We start from the raw sequence: 20736 nt of genomic DNA on the forward strand, positions 1-20736 counted from the left end.
CCCCGGCAACCGGGCCGCGCTCAGCACGTTCCGACCGTTCGCTCCGCCCAATAGCCTGCGTGGGTGCGTCGTCTCTATGGTGGCGGTGGATTCGGAGAGACCGAAGGATCCAGGAGTCAGGCAAGGGGATCTGGGGCTGCGGGTGTGATCTAAGACCAGATAGGGGGCTATATGGAACCGAGCCGAGAGAGGAAGGGCCGGGAACTTCATCCCACCCTTTTGGCTCGGGCACCAGGGGCCACCAGCTCCTGTGTCATCACTCTTTCCCCTCTGGGATTGCTCATCGCCCTGTGACACAGCCCTGGGACTCCCCTCTCCTGCTGTAGGAGACCTTCCTCCCGCCGTGTGACCCTTCCCCATCATGTCCTCGGGGCATTCCATCATATCACCCAGTCTCGGGGGTCTCCCTCAGTGCCTCAAGATTGTTCCTCCCCTCAGGATTCCCTACTGTGATCTTTTTCCTTGTGCCCTGTGATTGGGATGTTTCTTCCCCCAGGATGTTCCGCCGGGAGCGCTCCATCCCCCTTCGAGGCTCGGCCGCCGCCCTGTGCAACAACCTCAGCGTGCTGCAGCTGCCTGCCTGCAACCTCATGCACTATGCTGTGGTTCACGGACCAAGCGCCCAGCTTCTCAGCGCTGCCCCTGAAGGTGTGCCATTGGCCCAGCGCCAGTTTCACGCTAAAGAGGGCGCTGGAGTGAGCCCCCCACTTATCACTCAGGTGAGGCACAGAGATGGGGTGTGGTATTGGTGAACTCAGACCTACCCCCCTTCCTTTTCAGACCTCAAGGAATAGGCCTTCCCCTAACCCTCTGAATTTCCATTCTGATTCCTCATATCCCCTACTCTGATTTTGTCCTTATTCTGATCCACCTCCATCCAGGTCCACTGGTGTGTCCTCCCCTTCCGAGTACTGCTGGTACTCACCTCACATCGAGGGATACAGGTAAGAAGACACCTCCACCAGTCAACTCCCCTCCTTTTGACCTCCCCTAGACCTTTCTGCACTTGCCTGTAGGCACTTCCAGACTTTTTACATGTGTAGCCTCCTCTTCCTCTATGTCTCATCTTCCATCTTCTCAAGTGCCACATCCAACATCTACCCCTTTACTAGCTTAGCAGTATGACCTTAGGCAGAGCCTAGTTTCCCCCTCTGAAAAAATAAGGATAAAAATAATGCCTGCCTCCCAGAATGGTTTTAAGGATTAAATGAACTAAAGTTAACATGGATATGTGAAGAACTCTGTACAAGGCTCAGCAAAGATCAGCAGGACCATACCCCAGCCTTGGCCCTGTATTCCAGATGTATGAATCTGATGGCTCCATCATGGTCTACTGGCATGCACTGGACTCTGGAGATACCTCTTCAGGTACCTGCAGAACAAAGTGGGGTGGGCATAAGAAGTGTTTACCAAGGTTGGGGAAAGTGCTATTTCTGATAGTTTTCCCTTTTCACACTCAGTACAGGCTGTGTTTGCTCGAGGAATTGCTGCCAGTGGCCATTTCATCTGTGTGGGTGAGGGAGCCATGGGCAGGGAGGGTATTATGGGAAGTGGAATATAGAGGTGTGGGTTTCAGCCAAGAGAATGCTGAGGGACTGAGGAAATTATGAAGGGTTAGAGAGAAGGGTGGGAGTGAAGGGGATAGAAAGACAGGATGGGGTAGGATGAGGGCAATGAGTAGAGGGGTCAGGCTGTTGGCATAATGGGTTTGTTACTGAGGTTTCTGGGATGGAAAGAATGCTGAGTGTGGTGGCTGAAGATCTTGGAGGGTCAGGAAGTCATCCATGGGGCACTGGTTCTGGCTACAGGAACATGGACAGGACGGGTGCTGGTGTTTGACATCCCAGCCAAGGGTCCCAACATTGTACTGAGTGAGGAGCTGGCTGGACACCAGACACCAGTCACAGATATTGCAACAGAGCCTGCCCAGGGACAGGTGAGTTGACTTCTCTTGTCCATTCTGGTGAACCTAGGAACCTTACCCACCCTGGGAGGCAACAGACCTGGGTTTGAGTCTTGGCTGTGCCACTAAGCAGCTGGATGGCTTTGGGCAAATCTGTTCCTTCCTAGACTTCAGCAACTTCAGGTCCAGTGATAAAGCTAGAGGTACTTTAGATGGCATTTTATAGTTCATTAAGCCTTTTGATACTGGTATGAATTGAGGAGTTGGAAAAAAATGGTTTCTATGATGCTGTCCAGCTCTAGTACATACAATTTCCTTCTGTGGACTTGGGCAAGTCCTACCTTTTTAGGCCCAACTTCCAGAGCCACCCTTTCCAGGAGTCTATTCCAGCTCCCACTAATCTCTTTTAGCTAAACCCTGAATTGGCCCTGCCCTCGAAGACAACTCTTGTCTCCCCAACTGAATTGCAAACCTCTTGAGAACAGGATGTGTATTTTCTGATTTATGTTCTCCATGGCACCTTGTCCAGTGGGCCACCTGGTGTTGGAGGTCAGGAGGCCCAGAGTCTAGTCATTGCAAGACCTCCAAAAGTCATGACACTGTCTCTTCAGTTTTGTCATCCATTCAACGAGGACAATTACTTATTTCCTTCTAATACATGATGCAGGGGGTGGAGATGGGTACTTGTGGCTCTATAAGGAAATGCAAGGGAAGCAATCTGTCCTTGAGGAAATCCTGAAGAGGGTTTCAGTGGGTCCGCTCAGTGAGGGGTCCATATCTTGCCCTTTCCTTGAGAGGCAAAGATGCAAATATGGCCTCCCTTCCCCTCCTGCCCTGTACTCAGGACCACATCAGGGAAGAAAGGGAAGAGCTGATCCCACCTTTCCCCTCAGGATAGCGTGGCTGACATGGTGACAGCTGATGATTCAGGCTTATTGTGTGTCTGGCGGTCAGGGTCTGAATTCACATTACTGACCCGCATTCCAGGATTCGGGTAGGTGAGGCAAAATGGGGCTGTGGCCTTCCTGATGTAGCTTCAGGGTGGGGAGTGGGTGTGGGTCTGGAGAAGCCAAAGTTAAATGTCACCCTTGCAGGATCCCATGCCCCTCCGTACAGCTGTGGCAGGGGATCATAGCAGCAGGCTACGGGAATGGTCAAGTACGTCTATATGAAGCCACTACAGGAACTCTTCATGTCCAGATCAATGCCCACGCACGGGCCATCAGTGCCCTGGACCTAGCTCCTGAGGCGGGCAAGGTCAGTCTACACCTACCTGCTGACATACTCTTTTTCCTCATGCTACAATGCTGAGAGGAGCACCCAAACTTGGTTCTATACTCAGTGAGCCCCTTCCCGAGGGTGCCTGGACCATTCAGGGCATTCTGATTTTCTTTTTCTTCATGTTTTTTTTTTTTTTTTTTTTGTTTATTTGTTTAATATAGCTACTCTCTGCAGCTGAGGACACCTTTGTGCATATCTGGAAGCTAAGCAGAAGCCCAGAGAGTGGCTACATTGAGGTGTGTGTCATGGGAAGGGTGGAATGGTGGCCCAAGCATGGGGCAACAGGCCCTGACCAGCCCTCTTCTCCCCCAGGTGGAACACTGTCACGGTGAGTGCATATCTGACACCCAGGTGTGTGGTGCTCGATTCTGTGATCCAACAGGCAGCTCTTTTGCTGTGACTGGCTATGACCTCGCTGAGATCCTGAGATACAGCAGTGTGTGAGAGAAGAGCAGCCTTCCCTTCCCCCTATGGTATTTATAAAGCATCCCCTCCACCTAGCCCTTGTCTGATCACTCAGTGTCACAGTCATACTTTGCAACGGTGAAGGAAGCTCCAGGGAGGAGAGAGTGGGTCCAGACCATGCAGAGAGGCAACCTATCCTCAAGAACCAGGTGAAACCAGGTGCAGGTTTAGGCCTGTAATTCCAGTGACTCAGGAAGCTGAGGCAGAAAGATTGCAAGTTTGAGACCAACCTCAGCTACTTAGGGAGACACTGTCTCAAAATAAAAAATGAAAAAGGGTGAGGGATGTGGCTCACTGGTAGAGTGCCCAAAAAAAGAAAAAGATAAAAGCACATGAAGGCTGCTGTTAAATAACTTTAATGGTTGATGTAGGAGTGACAATGGAAGTGCATTCCCTCCCAGGACTCTTCAGTGCCATCCTCAAAGCTGGTTAGTGCAGGGAGGTAGGGCAGGGTTGTTCCAGTTTTCTCCCAGGAAGGGTTTAGGGGGTCCCAGCCAGGGCTAGGAATGAACCCCTCAGTACCATGACAGCCACACCTAAGAGGGGCTTCTGTTCCCCATCCTCTGCCTACCCCCAGTCCAGTAGAGGAAGAGAAGGCCACGCTGGCCAACTTGCTACAGACAGTGCTGTCCTCAGAGCCCAAGTGCATGTGGGTCTTTCTTTATTTTGGCCAGGTCCTGTTGCTAGCACCTTTCTCTCACACTGGTGACTGCAGCCAAGTACGGAGTGGACCTTTGCTGCAGAGGCCTCTGGATCGTGGGGATCGCTGTGGTGGGAGGGGGGCAACCAAGCGAGAAGCCCCAGGGGAGTGGTCTGGGGGGACAGCATCCAGGGAAAAGGTTCGGGGTCGCCCCCAGGGAAGTGGGTGTGTCCAGGCTGGGGACACTGATGCAGGCGAGCAGGGGCTATGCAGGGCAGGCTGGTCTGTAAACATTGCTAGCCAGGGTGGGGGTGTCTCCAGCCTTGCGCCCTCCCGCTGGGCCAGGATGTCTGTCACTGCTGCGATGTCATCTAGCGGCTCAATAGCTGTGGCACCAGGAAGGGGTTGAGGGGAGGGGGCTCATTAGAGCTCAAGCCCCAGACCTACCCAACCCTGACCATCACCTGTCACTGTAATAGGAGGAAAGCAAAGCCTGGATCTCAGCCGAGATTGCATTGTCCTGTAGAAGCAGCCCCTCACCTGCGCCCCCTGGGGCCACAGGCTCCGATAAAACTGTGGGATACAGGGTGCAGGGTGGGTGGGAAGAGAGAGGGTAGCAGAAGTGGGTGGAGAAACCAAGAAAGAGGAGAAAATAAAATAATGCCAGGCAGGTGAAGGGTCAGAGGAAGAGACAGGAATCCGCATGCAGAAAGGGAAACAGAAAAGAAGAAATTAGGAAAGAAATCCATGAAATGAATCTGGCTCTTTGGGGTTTTGTTTTGAACTTTGGTGGAGGCGGTTCTAAGAAGAATTGGAGAGGAGAAAGAAGTACAACAGGACTGGGTAGAACATGGATCCCCGGAGATCTGCCTTTGCCCAAAGTGTACTTTCTGTTTCCATGATCTGGGCTCCCTTGAGGCCCCCAGCCCCACTTCCCATCACGTTCCCCAGGTGGACTTTCCTCTCACTCACCCATTTCATGGTATAAGGACCCCTGCTTGGCCAGTGCTTGGGGTGGTTTGCGGGGAGCAGGAGTTTCAATTTTCATGATTTCATCACAGCACTGCTTCCACTGGCCTGCAGGAAGAGCACTGATTGGAAGAGAGGGCCAGGTTGCCCTCTCCCGTTACATTCCTTCCATCCACTCCATCTGGTAAAAATAAGAGAGCTCAGTCCCTCCCAAAGGTTCAACCCAGCTGCCTTCTCTCTTACTCATGTCAAAGAATAGCTGCCACAGAGCTTCCATCCAGCTCTGCAAGGCTTCCCGGCTCTCTGTCTGAAGGGTGTGTGTCACCTCATCATCCCCATACTGGTTGCTAATGCTGAGGGTGAAGGGCCGTCCTGGGGCCTGGTCCAGCTCTCCTGCCCGGACTCGAGTATCCTGCAGGAGAAATAAGAGAGCTGCTTCCACCTCCACTGTGGTTGTGGAACATAGCAGTGACACCAGGTGGCCTTGCTTACCCCTGCCTTAGAAGGAATGGTTGTGAGATTTTTGCTGAGCCCTCATTTGCCTCCTGACCAGAGTGGGAAGGAATGGTAAGAAAGAACTAGGGATAACCCAGTCAGTGCTGAGTCAGGTAAGATTAAGCACACCAAGGTGGGCAAGAATACTGAGGCCCGAGGTCCCTTAATACTTTCAGAATGTAGGCAGAGGGTTGGGGATATGGCTCAATGGTAGAGAACTTTGCCCAGCATGCACAAGGCTATGGACTTTATCCCTAGCACTGCAAAAATGCAAAGGCAAGGCAACAAAGGGCAAGAGATCAGAAAAGGGCAACTGGACCTAGATAGGGAGAGAAAAGTAAGTGGTAAAGAAGATGCTATTTGGAACCTCAGCTGTGTGGAAGAAAAGAATGAAAGTCCTAAACTGGCAGTAGAACTCTCTCTGGGACTTGACAGGGGTGAGGATGATGAATGAAGGGGACAGCTTTTCTAGTGATGCTATGGTTGGGGAGAATATGGTCCCCTCAGCATCCCTGGCCCTGCAGTAGAATATGGTGCTATTAGGAGCAAGAGGTCAGCCTCCCTGTTTCTGAGGTCTGTGCCTATCATCCTGGGGCATGAAGGAGAGGCTCCTGGGCCCAGGCATCTAGTGGCCTCACCACCAGGGACCCATCACCTTGTTGATCACAATAGTAAACAGTGGCTCTTCCCCAGTGTCTGTGTCTTCAGGTCGCCGGTAACAGAAGAGGTTTGTGCCTTTCAGGACTCCATGCACTTGTGCCCCGTTCTGTAGCTCCCCAGCCTGCTGCATAAATGGCTTAATGTTTCCTGGGGGAGTCATACCCCCAGACTCTTTTCCCCAGTCCCCCACTGACAACCTGCCCCTTTTTGCCCCGCCTCCTGTCTGTTCTTCCCTTCATCTTACCATACCCCCTTCCTCCACCCAAATCTTCATTTGCCAGGAGTTCTGTTATTCCTAAGTGATCCAGCTCTATTCTGCTCCCTCCCACTCCTCAGGGTCCTCTCACCTGCACCCTGAGGGTACCACTTGCAGTGGGCTGAGTCATGCAGAGAGGCTGAGCTGCCAGGCGGCAACACACGCTACCATAAAGGGGCAGCCAGGCAGGGTTCTCCTCTGGGGGAGGAAGAAGTGCAGCATAAGGTGGGGAATGAGAAGGGGACTATTCCGTGGCCCTTCTTAACCCTGCCAGTGTCCCCAACACACATACATACCATGACTGGCAAGGGTGAGATCATGTGTGCGGAACCCATCTTGCACTGCTGCCAAGGTGAGTGTGGTGTGAGCCAAGAGATGGTAACGAGGACCCCTGGAAAGAAGAAGAGGCAGGCATCGATCACGACTGTTGAACACCTGTAAATTGCGTGTTCAACAGCAGGAGCAGGACTGAGCAAGCCTGTCTCATTGTTAGGCTATCCCATGGAAAACTAGCTTGCTTCCCAGCCAGGGGTTAGAAATGAACATTTACTGACCTCTTGCTAAGTGCCAGGACCTACTCTATGTATGTTATCCCATTGTATTCCCTTGACAGCCCTGTGAGGTTGGAGCTTTCTTCAATCAGTAGATGAGACAGTGTAAGGCTTAGAGAAGTTCAGAAACTCACCCAATAATTTATGGCTCCTCAGAGGCACTTCCAGGTGTGTGTAGGCCACACCACAAGGCCCAGCCTACCTTGCTCCAACTAGGGAGCTGTTTATCCACATCTATAAGATGTATTTGCAATTGCTAAAAAGTCGAGACCTCAGAATCCAACTTTCCCTGCTTCCTGTGATCTTGTGAACTGGTTTAGGCCAGAATGCCTCCCAGCTGTGTGGCCACTGCTTATTCATGTCTATCTGCACATCCTGGTGGCAGTGCAAAGTGGGTTCTGCATCCTCAACAAGGTTCAAAGATGACCTGTGGGCTGGACACAGGAACTGAGGGCAGTGGAGGCAGGGGCTATGGGGCCTTACCCCACAGCTGGTGTGGGGAGCAAGATGGGACTGCTTCCTGAGCTCCCAGCACTGTCCAGCGATGCCCGGACACGCTTCCCTGAGGAACGACCCAGAGAGCTGCTAAGTTTGGTAGCAAGCCTCTTGGGGGCGCCAGCCAGGGCCCCTTCTTCTTCCATACAGGCCCCATACAGCTCCAGCCGAAGTTCAAAGTCTGGCCCCACCTCAGTGCTACAGAAGGAAGAGGAGGGTGGTCACATGGTGTCCTGTGGGAGCACAAAACTGGGTGGGGACGGGGAGTGCACATACAGGACAGCTCCACAGAAAAGGCCAGGTGCCCATCTCCCTCCTCCTCCCCTACAACTACCTCATCAGATTGGAGCAGAGTGGAGAAAGGAGGGAGCCATGGGGGTGAGGTACTCACAAGAGTACATTGTTCTGAAAGGAGATGTCTGTGAGGGTCCTGTCCACCAGGATCATCTCTGTGTCCTGAATCTGTTCCCCTAGCTGCAACAGTAGGAACACAGCCCAGCGGTGCAAATCTGGGGACAAAGGGTAAAAGTGGTTTAAAAAAAAAAAAAAAGTACCTCACAAGTGCCTCCAATTTCTGGGACATTCCCCTGAATTTGTCCAGGGTATGAAACTTACCACCCTTATTCTTGAAATATTCTGTGTCCTTCCACATGAGTGGGATCCGGAGGTCTAGGGAACAGAGAGGTAGGGATAGATGTTGAGATGGGGCAGGTGATCCTGTGGCCAGGTGAGGGGTGCCAGCAGCTGGGGCAGCTGTGTTTCTTACCAGAGATGCAGATCCGGCCGCGGCACGGGGAGCGCTCAGTGGGTGGCCCAGTGTCCGAATGCCTGTGGGTAGATCACAACATCCTGGCCTGGTCTTCATACACTCCTTCCCCTTGCTCTGATTCACAAAGGTTTTAGGGGACCCTGGTCCCAGAGGCCCAGCCCCGTAGTCCCAGGCTGATATGGCAAGGTTGAGGACTGTGAAGGACAGTTGCTTACTGCACCCAGAGTTTTACTCAGTTCAGGGATACTGTGGACACTGGAACCATGTTAACTCATACAGCCAGTATACAAGCTAAGGGTTCCTCCTCCTCCAAGCACCCTCCTGGACCATTTCTCCAGACCCCTGCCATAGACGAATGGGGCCTTGAGGAGACTGGTACCCACAATGACTCTTCTCCATTAGACCCTGGGTAAGAGAGGTTTGCAGGCTTTTCTTTCTAATAGGGATCCTTTCCAGCATCTCATCACTTCTTTGATGTAAGAGGGCACTAGATAGTCAAAAAATAAATTGACCAGTGTTTGATGAAAGGTAAAAAACACAAGTAGGAAACATTTGTGCTCCATTCACCAGAGAACTCCCCACTACCCCTCCCCCAGCTTTGATTTCCCCTTTACCTTGCTCCCAGATACACTGCTCCTTCCCAATGTCCCAAGTTCCTCAGGCCCCACACCTGCAGCATCCTCTCCCTACTCATCACTGGGATTCACTGAATGTGTATCCCTCTCCTAAGGTGACAGCCAGTTTGACTATACTTATAATACCACTAATATAATTTCTGACTTGGAATCTTCAGCTAAATGATGTGGGACTAATGGTGATTAGCTGCCAGGGATTTGGATATACCTCACATCACACTCTGTGGACTGTGTGGTTACTTGGACAGGGCAGTCTAGATAGGTACCTCCCAGGAGGTGGCACACTCTTAGAAGCTGTCTCTTTGCCTGCTTGCCCATCCTCTAGCTGTGATGGGCAGCTGTAAAGTGAGTTAATACCTTCTGTTGGCTTTATGGGTACCCTCGTTGCTGGGTGGGCATCATGCCAGTGAGGGGTTAGGATCATCTCACTCTGCCCAAGTGAGGCAAGCAGGCCACTTTGCCAGAAGCCAATTCTCCAAATGACTGATATACCAAAATGACCAATTCTCAAAAATGATCAACTTGCCAAATATTTTCCCTAACCATGGCATCACCTGGGCCATTTCATGTATATCTGTCACATCAGCAGCATCTAGCATCAGTATAGCTTGTGTTTCAAATCCAGAAGGTGAGCCCTTTGAGAATGCACAATCTAATTTATGTAAATGGGCAGACTTTCCTTTAAGGGATTTTTAAAAATTATTTGCTTTCCCAAATAATTTCCTCAGAGGCTTTCCCAGTTCCTGCCTCTGAGGGTGAAACCAAGATACAACAAACTATTGTCAATTTGTGGTAGATTGGCCATTCAACAAATTGGCCACTTGGTGAACTGCCTTTAAGAAAATTACTTTTCCAGAAGCCAGCCAGTCAGACTTATCAGTGCAAATTCGTGCTTTTGCATTGCTTGTCATTCTTCAGATTGCCCGCTTCCACCAGACACATCAGCTTTCTGATTCTAGCCCTACTACTCTGGGTAATTCGTGGTAGTGGTAAAATCCCAAGGTGTATTCCTGGCCCCTGACAGGCCTTCATGAGGAGGTCATCTGTGGGGCAATCCACGCTACATACAGGCTGAACAACCACCACCCATATAGCCACCTGCTCCCACGGAGGCCTCTACTCCCCCTTGCTCACCGCCGGCCTGTCTTCCCCAGCACCTGGGCCTCTTTGCGCCGCTGCAGTTCCCCCATGTAGCTGAGGATGCGACTGTTACACACCAGCAGGCTCTTGGTGGCCTCCAGAGCCTGCTCTCGCTGGGAGCAGGCTGCCAGTAGTTTGCAGGCCCCTTCCCTCATCCGGATCTCATGGTCTAGCTTCCTCTGCAACTCTGTATCCTAGCCAGGGTCAGGGGAAAGGTGAAAAGGAAATGTCAGTCAGGGAACAGGCTAAAGCATTCCCCAGTCTCCAAGTGAGCTGTGGCCCAGGAAAAACTGTGAAGAAACTAATTTTTTAAGCAATTTAAGAGCAAACAATGGGTCTCAACCTCAGGTACCTAAGAATAACCAGAAAAACTTTGTTAAATACAGATGGCATGGGGTGCAGTGGCACATGCCTGTAATCCTAGTGACTTAGGAGACTGAGGCAGAATGATTTCAAGTTTGAAGCCAACCTGGACAACTTAGCAAGACCCTGTCTCAAAATAAAAATAAAAAGGGCTAGGGATATAGCTCAGCGGTACAGTGCCCCTGGGTTCAATCCCCACACCACATAAACAAAACAAAACAAATGTTCTCATGCTTTGATGGTTGGGAGTATAGATCCCTTCTGCCTCTTTTGAACACAATTTGGAAAAATCTATGAAAACTACAAATTCATGCATCCTTTGATCTAACTAACCAACATCTAGCTCTTTATCCTATTGACATAGTTACATATATAATAATAGGCAAAGTCATATGTACAAAAATATTCACTTAGTTTATTTATTCAACTGAATAATTTATTATAATATACATAGCAATAATTTATATACTAATAATTGAATAATTTATTCAATTGAATAATTGTGGCACTTTAACCCAGAGCTACAATCCCAACCGCCACCCCAACCCCTGCTTTTTTTTTTTTTAAACAGAGTCTTGCTAAGTTGCTGAGGCCGGCTTAAAACTTGTGATCCTCCTGCCTCAGTTTCCTGAATCAGTGGGACTGTAGGCATGAGCCACCATGCCCTGCTTCAGCATTGTTTCAAACATCAAAATTAGAAGACTTTCAATACTGCATTGTCTTAATAAGTTACAGCACATCTAAACCATGTAATATTACAGACATTAAAGAGTGAGTAGATACATGTGTACATATATGAAATAATCTCCAGAAAATATACTGAGAAAAGAAACCAGAACAATATTATCCTACCATTTGTGCGTGGTATCTATACATATGTACATATGTGCACATGTGTATATATTTACATATACATTGATATGTATATTTATACATAAAATATGTATAAAAGATCCATAAACTATTAGTCATGATGGACCTGTAGGCCAGGGACAGAAAGAGACGTGGCATCATTAGGAAGAAGTATTCCACCCATGCTTCAGAGAACCCCATACATAAGTCAAATTAGGGCACCCAACAGCATCTGGCCATGAGCTTGGGAGGTAAGGTCACCAGCAAGGAATGGGAATGAGGATGTAAGTGGTTCAGGAGTGAGGGGCTAGAGAGGCTGTGCACAGAGCCAAAGGGGAGTTGCTGGGAAAGGAATCAAGATTCCCAGGAACATTCACTCTGAAAGGAGTGTTCCTGGTGCTTAATAGGACTAGACAACCTCCATAAGCCATGGTAAAATGAGGATTAAAATAGTTCCTACATCCTAGGCTTGGGAGGATTCAATAGACAGGGACTTAAAGCACTTAGCACAATGCCCAGCACACAGTATATGTGGATGATAGGGATGCTTATTTTAACAGTGACACTACTTTGGCAGCAGCGGTATTCACCCAGTGAATACTGGGGCATCCCTGTGCTGTCCAAGGCTTGACATACAAAACCCAGTTGGGAGATGGGAGATTCAGACATTAATGGCTGTTCCATAAATGCCATGTCATAACATAACACACAAGGAGACAGACCTCATTTGCTTCTGGCTTAAGATGATCAGGGAGGCTCCAGAGAGGAAGTAGAAGACTTAACCCAGTCATAGTACAGAAGGTTTCAGCAGACAAGTGGAGGCACCCAGTTGGAAGAAGGGAATGGATGTGACCTCCCCAAACCTGTCTTCTACCTCACACCAGCTCTTTTCCACACCTTGTGCCCTTGCTTCTGTCCCAGGTGGCTACAGTCTTCAAATTCAATACCCAATCCCCCCTAAATTCCCTCTTGCCAAAGCCGTGTTCAGTCTGCCTGCAAAATTCCTCCTTTATCTATTTTCTGAACCACTGTGCTAGGGCATACTTTCATCACTTCACCCCAGCACCATATGTTTGTTTCCCTTCCAAAATAGGCTGACCCAGTCCCAAAGCCCCCTCCACCAGGAAGCCCTCCCAGACTACACAGCCCTTCCCAGCCTAGCTGTGTCTGTCTTCATCAGGGTCCTATATCTGCTAAGCTTCACTGCTTGCCATCCCCAACCCCACTCCACCCAGCTTCTGTCACAAATTCCCCAAATGGGTAAAAGCTGAAGAGGAGTGGGACGCAGCGATGTTGTCAAGCCCTCTCCTTGCCAGCCTCCTCATTGTCCGGGTCCCGGCACTCACGGATCCTTCCCTAGCCCTGTCCATTGCGTGTGCAGTGCGGGCCGCGGGGTCAGGGAGCAGCACCAGCCCCGGGAGCCCCACAGAGCTGAGGGCTGCAGAGAATCCTTGGGGCCCCGGCGCCGGCGCAGCTGCGCTTGGGGCGCTGGTGACATCAGCCCTCAATTGCCGCGAGAGCCGCTGTGGGGCGCCAGGCGAAGGCTGTTCCTCCAGGAACCTGGCGGGTCTAGATCTGGGTATTGCAACCTCGGGGAAACCCTCTTGCAACGGAACCTCAAGGATACCCCTATTGCTCCAGAAAGGACTCTGGGCCCTTGGGGAGGCCAGGAGGCCCCTCCCCGGTCATGTGACCCTTTGCTGGAGGTAGAGTACGGGGTGGTATACAAAGTGGGGAAACCACTGGAGAGTTCGCTAGGCCCTAGACACACCCCTATTTGCCCAAACATCCTCCAGCTCCACATCATTCTCCCAGGGTCCGCAACCAAGAGTGCCCTAGAAAACGGGCTCCCACCTTTTGGGGTGGAGCATCCTTGTACTGTGCCGCTATCTCCCCATGCCACTGATAGTTCCTTGTTCCCTCCCTACCCACACACACTCTGTCCCCAAGTAGCCAGCATTTTCCCCACACTCTCCTGGGAAAGAGCCCAGAGTTGAGTGTCAGTATGCACTTGGGTCAGATCCCAAGGGACTGAAGGAGGATGAGTCACAGCAGAAGCCCCAGAACACATTAGGCCCTCTGTGAACATCCCTTCCCAGCCCTCCTGCTGTCTTCTGTCCCTGACTTCTTGCTTTGCTTCTCACCACCTTTTGTTCCCTTTAAAATCTCCATCAGGGCTAAGTTCAAATCCTGGATTAGGGACAAGCTGTGAGCATTTAACCTCTGGAATCTCCATTATTATTTTTTATTTATTTATTTTATTATTTCTTTCTTTATTTGCTATACCAGGGATTGAAACCAAGGGCAATCTACCACTGAACTACCCAGCACAACACCTTTTATTTTTAAATTTTGATGTAGGGTCTTGCTAAATTGCTGAGACTGGCCTTGGGCTTGCAATCCTCCTGCCTCAGCCTCCTGAGTCACTGAGATTATAGGAATGGTTCTCTGTTCATAGATGGGGGCGTGTTCCACCTCCTCCACAATTATTTGAGGATTAAATGGGAAAGTCTAACCGGCAGCTCAGCCTACAATATACTTAAAAATAAGCTTTCTCTCATGCTCACCTCTCCTTTACTTGTAGCTTAAGCAGCTTAAGTCACCTCCTCTGGAAGTTGTTCTTGGACGTAGGCTTTCAGGTCTACCTTTCTTGCCATTCCCTGAAACATCAGTGGGTCTCTCTTTTGGGAACCCACTTAACTTGGTGGAGAAAGAAAACAGCAGGTTCAGCTCATGGCTCAAGGAGAGTTGACCAAAGTGAAAACTAAGGCCTTCCTGTGCACGCAGTCTCCCAAGGAGAAAATTTACATGGCTGTGGCAAGGTGTGTGCACACCAATAGCTATTCGATAAAGCCTGTGATGATGGAAACGTTCAGTAGCCAGCTAGCACTTGAAATATGGCTAGAACAACTGAGAAACTAATTGTTTTATTTTATATTAACTAAAATTAAGATTGAAATATCCATATCTTATTTTTGGTACTGGGGATTGATCCAGGAGCACTTCACCACAGAGCTACATCCCCAGTCCTTTTATTTTTGATTTTGACACAGGGTCTCACTGAGTTGCAGAGGCCAGCTTCAAACTTGTGATCTTCCTGTACTAGCCTCCCTGGTTGCTGGGATTTCAGGTGTGTGCTACTGCACCCAGCTGACAAAAAGATTTTATCTCATGTGCCAACACAGGACCAATTAGGTAATGTTAGAATCCCAAAGGGTTCATTTGGCACCTTTCTTCAAAACAGAGAAAGGTGACTCTCTCCAGGCAAACAAATTGAAGTGTCTCTTCCTGATGCAGCTGACACCAGACCAGGAATCCTGCCTTTGGCTGGCACGTGTGAAAGACACAGTCTGCACAATTTATGCCAAGCGTATGCTGAGGAAGATTCTGAGGTCACGACTAGACTCATTGGTAAAGAATGCCATGATTGACTAGAAATGTCCACTATGATCCAGGGAGTAGGGATGAGGCTGGCTAGCAGCATGTGTGCAATAAATTGACATTCTTGATCTAGACTCTTTACACTCCTGCCTCTAACCTCCCTCAGCAGCAACCTCCCTGCCTGATTCAAGCAGTCACTTTCACAACTTCTTCTACCTGCCCTATCTCAGAAAAAGGTGACAATACCCAGTTGCTTAGCCATACACAGGGGAATCATTCTGGGAGTTCTCTGCCTTACTCCTCTTGTAGGATCATAAGCAAGCCCTGTTAGATCTTGAAATCACCCATCACTTGAAATCCACCCTCTTCCTCCTTTCTCCACCATGAACACTTTAATCTACACCAGCAGGCTCACTCCCCTCTGACTGCAATGTGAACACCCCCTTGGTAGTCTTTTGCCACCTCTCTTGCTAACCCTCCTCCCCAGACCTCCCTCACCACCACCACCCAGTTTATTCTCTACAGCAGCCATCATTTTAAAATATTAGATGAGACCGGATATGGTGGGTGCATGCCTGTAATTAATCCCAGCGACTGGGGTTGGGGAGCAGGTTGAGGCAGTAGCATTCCAAGTTCTAGGCCAGTTTTGGCAACTTAGCAAGACCCTGTCTCAAAATAAAAAAGGGCTCAGTGGTAGAGCACCCCTGGGTTCAATTCCCAGTATGGGGTGGGGGATAAGTCATTCCTCTGCTTTAAATCCTTCCATAGGCCAACATCATACGTAGAGTGCAATCTAAGCGCCTTATCATAGCCCTCAAGCCCTGCATGATCTAGCCCTTGCCCATTAGCTTAACTTCAACTACTATATTCCAGCCACACTGAACTGCTTTCTTTCTTACAAACTTATTATCCTCCATCTCCATCTAAGGGTCTCTGCCCTTGCTGTGCCCTCTGGAAAACCTTTCTAAGGTTTTCTTCAATCTCACATCTTCAAATCTTCCCAGACATCCACATTTAATGCTACCTCCCCCATCTGATTTTGATTACATCCCCTTGTCTTCAGCATATTTTCACTATGTGATATTATGTATGTGTTTGCATGATTATTATCTGTTCTCCCACTAGAATGGACTTTTCCTGTCTTGTTTGTCCATGGTCTAGAAAGGAGCTTGACACATGTATATGTTTAATAAATGTGTTTAAGAATGAATAAATAACCATCTCCAGGGCCAGCAGAATCTTTATCCTGACCCAACATCTCCTTTTTCTTCTCCACTGAGCTACATCCTTTCTGCAAACCTTCCTCACATTGAACTCCTCTCTCCGTCCCATACATGAAAGGAGACCTTGTCCCCATAACAGTCACCCACATCATCCCACAGAGCTTGCAGAAATAGGTGTGAAGACCCCCACTGTCAACAGGATGTTCTGATCAGCAGAAGTGGGCCTGGGTCCACACACTGCACCCAACTAAGGCCAAAAGAACTACCTGTCCCTCTCCCCACTTAGTGTAGGCCATGCCCTCCCCGACTCAGCCCCAGCAGGAATGGGCAAGGCAGAGAGGGGCTGGGATGCAAGCAGAGGAAGTGTGTTCTTCAGGAGTAGGGGCATTACCTCCAGGCTGAGTGCCATCTGCCGAATGTAGAGCATATTCAGGTCCTCCAGGATGTGCAATCTGTCCTGCATCTCTGTGCCCCCCTGAGCCCTTCCCTTGTCAGCCCCTTCAGAGGGGTGGCAGGTAGACACCAGGCTGTCCCACAGTCCTCCCACTGCTCCCTGGTCTTGAGAAAGGTGGCCAGCTCTTGGGCAGAGGGCAGAAGCTGCCCCTGTCCTTCTGCACTGTTAGTCTCTTTTGGCTGCTGTGACAAATTTTCCTCACCTACTCCTGTTCCAAAGCCCCGGTGGGAGCCAGGCAGGGGAGGAAAGGAAAGTGAGGTGAGGATTAGTGGGGTCCTGGGAGTGGAAGCCAGCTGCAGAGGGGGCTGTGGGCACAGAGTGTCCAGTCTTGCTTTGATGGCAGCTGTTCTCCCAGCTGTGGAAGAAAAAGGCCCTTTCATTCCCACTATGGCTCCTCCCCAGCCCCCGCCCACATCCCTGGCGTGGTGGACAGAGAATCTGTGTGTGGAGAGGGCAATGAGGGGCAGGCACAGCTGGAAGGGGGCAGGGAGGGGGCGCCTCCTGCAGGTTCCACAGAGTCCTAGGGTTTGTCAGGAGGTTGGAGCTCTCAGAGAGGGCTTCTGACTTAGTTTGACAAAGTTAGGAAAAAAAGCAACCGAAGTGGGGATTTGAGGGGAGATGAACCCAGGGATTGGGACTAAGCGGTGAGTCGGTAATGCGGCCCAGATCCCAGGGCCACCCCTTCCAACTCCGGCCCCCATCCAGCCCGCCCCACCCTGGGCTCACAATTACCTCGCTTTTCCAGCAGAAGGGAGGAAAGAAAGGGAGAAAAGCAGGGGTGTGCCTGTCTGCTGCTGCCCCCGCTCCCCTCTACGGGCCCCTTCCCTTCCAGACAGGAAACCAGCCCCGAGTCCCAGCCAGCTGCAGCGCTACCCGCCACCCCCCCTCCCCGCCTCCACCCCAGGCCCACGGAGTCACACTCTCCTGGGCGGCCGGCCTGGCCCTTCGGCTCCGCCCCGACTCCTTGGCTCTGGCCCCTGAAGGCCAGGCTGATCCCAGGGGCTGCCGGCTCACAGGCCCCTCCTCCTGGTCCCCGGCCTCGCCCCTTACTCCCCCACGCTGGCTCCACGCGGGTTCCTCAAGCCGAGTTACTGCGGGGGCGGAGGGGGGCGACAAAGGCCCTCTCCCCCATTCCACTAGCTTTTAACTCCGAGAAGGCCCGGGACACCGGGACACCGGTGTGAAAGGGCCTTTGTTCTGGGCAGCCTGGAGGGAAAGGGCAGAAGCCAGGGCTGGAATCCCAGTCGGGAGGGAGAGGGGGCCGGGAAGAAGGCCCACCTCACTTAACCCTTTCCAGGCCCGGGAGGGAAGGACAGCTTGGAATTGGGCTCTCCTTGGCGAGTGAGGCTGACCTTGGGGACAAAAGTGTCTTTGAGTTGGCTACGCGCCCTCTCAGTCCTGGTTCGGCCGCACCCTTCCAGCACCTCCCCAGGTTCTTTGGCGAGTTGCAGGTGGGGCGCAGCCGACGGCAACTTTTAGCCCGGTGGCGCAGGGGTTGACGCTCTCAACCTAGAGGCAGGTCTACTCTTAGGCCCCAGGAAAGAAGGCGGAAAGTTGGGTGTGGCAAATAATCCCAATAAGTTAAAAGAGACACCACCCCACAAGCACTCTGGCAGGGCCACAGAGGCGCCGTTTGGGGAGGGCTCCAGCTAAGCGGCAGACCTGGACTGATGACAGAGGCTGCTGGCCCAGAGGGTTGAGACAGGGTGCGGGATGGGGCTGGCACCCGGGAATCAGCCAGCAGCCAAAAGTCCAAGAGTTTGGGGTTCACCTGGCTGCCCACCGCCCTTGGCCCAGAGATGCCAGGCACACCTTGGGAATCGAGCCTGGAGCCCCTCAAATTGAGGTCAACCAAAATTTTGCCAGGCAAAAGCAAATCGTCCCAAACCAGGCCAGGGAATGTGTGGAGCAGTACGGATCCGACTACTGCGCAGACGGTCCGCATCTTACTTTTTAAGTCAACAGCTCCCTCCAGCTTGGACCCGGACCTCGGCGTCTCCGCCCCTCAGCGTGCACGGGCGAGGGCGGGAGGCAGAGGCGGCCAGGACTGCACGCTGGAGCGGGAAGGGCAAGCCAGGGACGCAGTCTCTCACCTCGGGCTGGTCGCTGAAGAGGCTAAGTCGGAAGCGGCCGCGTTTGAACTCCATCTCCAGCGCTGAGCCCCTGGCCACGGTGACCCGGCTGCGGTGATTGCGGGAAAACATGCTGGTAGCTCCGCGCCCTGTACGCTCCCTGCGCTCTCCCGCTCTGTCTCTCGTCTGCTTCTGTTCCTCGACGCCCGCGCGCCAGTCAGGCCGGGAATCTCCAGCTGCCTGGTTTCCAAACCCCGCCTCCGGAGACGACACCTGGGCCGGGCAGGGCGCGGCACCCTACTCTCCCACCCCCGCCAAAGGCTTGGCCCGTCGGGCCAGTACTCGGGTGCCAAGCGAGCCTGGCCAGACAGCCCCACAAACAAGGACACCGTACACTTCACGAGTACCGCGTGGGCGCATCCTCCCTTCCGGCGGGGTCATAGGCGCCTCACCTGGGAATGGGAGGGCCCAAAGAAGCCCCGCCCCCACCCGCCCCCACCTGTCAAGCCCGTATCTTTGCACACGGAAAATCCCATGGTCACATGGCTCATCACATTGCACACTCTGTGTGCACACTGCACACTCCAGCTCCAGTCGGGGCGTGGTCCGCCCAATCTCATCCCAGCCTCCGAAACGACCATTTCGACTTCCTACAGTTCCAAATATCCCTTCTTTCACTTCCTCGCCCTTTAGGCTCTCTTCCACCGCTATCCACTCATCCATAGGGGTCACCGTTCATACATGGATGCTTATGAATACCTTAAAACTCCAGTTCCTTCACTAACTAGCTGGCGATGCTTGGCCCAGTCATTGAACTTTCTGAAGTTAAGTTTTCTCATCTATTCAGTGAGGATATATAATTATCCCTACTCTAGCAAGTTGCTATGAGGATTACATATGAGAATGAGTGTAAAATGCCGAGCATAATGCCTGGCCCGAGGAAAGTGCCCCACAAATAGAGTTATGAAGGCAAAGGAACAAGTGCAGCCCCTTAATGCCCCTGGATGTGCTCCAGCAGCCTCAGCATACTGGTTCCAGATCTTATGTTGCTTAAGGGGGTGAGGGCTTCCATGACCTCAATATTGACCATGTAGCTTTGCTGGGTGGCTGAGACAGGGTTACTAGTCCCTGCTTTTGCAGAAACAGGGTTCCCTCCTCTCCCTCAGAGAGCCCAAAGGGACAGAAGGAAGCAGCAAGAGTATTGACTTTCAGACCACATATGAAGTATCTCCTGGAGGCTTCAAAACTTACTGGGGAGAACTTGAGAGACAGTGGGACTCCTTCAAGACTGATGGGCTAGAACCAGAGTCATACCAGTCTTCAGTTCTTAGGGAGTCCGGGTTAAACTGCTGTGCTATAGCAAATTACTAATATTCTTTTGGAAAGTTGGGCTTAAAATTACTTAGCAAAGAAGGAAATTTACTGGTTTATGGAATGAAATGTCCAGGGGCTTTAGGTGTGGCTTGATCTAGGCACTAAGTGTCACAAGGATGCAGATTCTTTCCGTCACTTGGTTCTACCTTCCTTCGTGTTGGCCTTACATTCCATAACTAAATTGCTACTAAAAATTCTGGGTCTATATTCATTTAAAAAGATAACATCTGTTTGATGAGGCTCCTGCACATATTTGGGATTCACTGTGAACTATTTGGGATCATTTATCCATCCCAAACCAATCACTGTAGCCAGAGGATTGGCTGGACCTGAGCCAATTGCTGTAGCAAAGACTGCTCTGTTTCAGTCTGCCAGGCCTGAGTCACTTGTGCAATCCTGGAGACCAGTCGGAACCCAGTAAGCTGGGAGGGTGAAACAAGGTGAGGAAGAGGTTATTGCTCAAAGAATGTTCCAGGTACTACCACCAGAAGGTGGAGAAAAGGATGATGGACTAGAAAAACAACAAACATCTTCTATGCATAAAAATTTACATGAAGAATGGAGTTGTAGTTAGTAGGAAAAGAATTCCTTGGTTGGTTTTTTTTTTTTTTTTTTTTTTTTTTTTTTTTTTTTTTTTTTTGTACCAGGGATTGAACCCAGGTGCACTCAGCCACATCCCCAGCCCTTTTTTATATTTTATTAGAGGCAGGGTCTCACTGAGTTGCTGAGGCCCTCGCTGAATTGCTGAGGCTGGCTTT

General features: G+C 51.0%; 2 protein-coding genes across 10 annotated transcripts; one reads left to right on the forward strand and one right to left on the reverse strand.

Moving 5' to 3' along the window:
- Positions 1-18: 18 nt before the first annotated feature.
- Positions 19-3846, forward strand: WDR54 (WD repeat domain 54). Of its 2 annotated transcripts, none has more exons than XM_079110435.1 (10): positions 19-120; positions 497-719; positions 882-944; positions 1302-1368; positions 1461-1514; positions 1809-1936; positions 2797-2897; positions 2998-3160; positions 3346-3420; positions 3497-3846. In XM_079110435.1, the coding sequence occupies exons 1-10, from the start codon at positions 77-79 to the stop codon at positions 3626-3628; spliced, it is 1050 nt and encodes a 349-aa protein (XP_078966561.1). In that variant the 5' UTR covers positions 19-76; the 3' UTR covers positions 3629-3846. The 2 variants fall into 2 exon arrangements, with proteins under 2 accessions (XP_078966561.1, XP_078966562.1); XM_079110436.1 differs by lacking the exon at positions 19-120 and adding an exon at positions 128-322.
- Positions 3847-3989: 143 nt separating this feature from the next.
- On the reverse strand, positions 3990-19050 carry RTKN (rhotekin). Of its 8 annotated transcripts, none has more exons than XM_079110403.1 (13): positions 17265-17407; positions 16470-16887; positions 10254-10453; positions 8482-8543; positions 8331-8384; positions 8107-8224; positions 7704-7913; positions 6966-7060; positions 6761-6867; positions 6409-6537; positions 5502-5670; positions 5262-5366; positions 3990-4675 (listed from the first exon to the last, which is right to left on the reverse strand). In XM_079110403.1, exons 2-13 carry the CDS (start codon positions 16539-16541, stop codon positions 4347-4349), a joined length of 1650 nt encoding a protein of 549 aa, XP_078966529.1. In that variant the 5' UTR covers positions 16542-16887; positions 17265-17407; the 3' UTR covers positions 3990-4346. The 8 variants fall into 8 exon arrangements, with proteins under 8 accessions (XP_078966529.1, XP_078966530.1, XP_078966527.1 ...); XM_079110404.1 differs by having other exon boundaries at positions 16470-16740; positions 17265-17388; XM_079110401.1 differs by lacking the exons at positions 16470-16887; positions 17265-17407 and adding an exon at positions 18626-19048 and having other exon boundaries at positions 6409-6534.
- Positions 19051-20736: the final 1686 nt, after the last annotated feature.

The sequence above is a fragment of the Sciurus vulgaris genome (assembly GCF_902686455.1).
Source record: "Sciurus vulgaris genome assembly, chromosome: 14".
Classification (NCBI taxonomy): domain Eukaryota; kingdom Metazoa; phylum Chordata; class Mammalia; order Rodentia; family Sciuridae; genus Sciurus; species Sciurus vulgaris.

What these genes read in the sequence shown, in the direction of transcription:
- RTKN (XM_079110400.1), bottom strand. Translation starts at nt 18,736, where the DNA reads ATGTTTTCCCGCAATCACCGCAGCCGGGTCACCGTGGCCAGGGGCTCA. An exon ending in CGGCCGGATCTGCATCTCTG is followed by an intron (nt 8,385 to 8,481) that starts GTAAGAAACACA and finishes TCTGTTCCCTAG; the next exon opens with ACCTCCGGATCCCACTCATG. An exon ending in GTGGTACCCTCAGGGTGCAG is followed by an intron (nt 6,538 to 6,760) that starts GTGAGAGGACCC and finishes CCATTTATGCAG; the next exon opens with CAGGCTGGGGAGCTACAGAA.
- WDR54 (XM_079110435.1), top strand. Translation starts at nt 77, where the DNA reads ATGGTGGCGGTGGATTCGGAGAGACCGAAGGATCCAGGAGTCAG. An exon ending in TGGCCATTTCATCTGTGTGG is followed by an intron (nt 1,515 to 1,808) that starts GTGAGGGAGCCA and finishes TTCTGGCTACAG; the next exon opens with GAACATGGACAGGACGGGTG. An exon ending in CAGAGCCTGCCCAGGGACAG is followed by an intron (nt 1,937 to 2,796) that starts GTGAGTTGACTT and finishes CTTTCCCCTCAG; the next exon opens with GATAGCGTGGCTGACATGGT.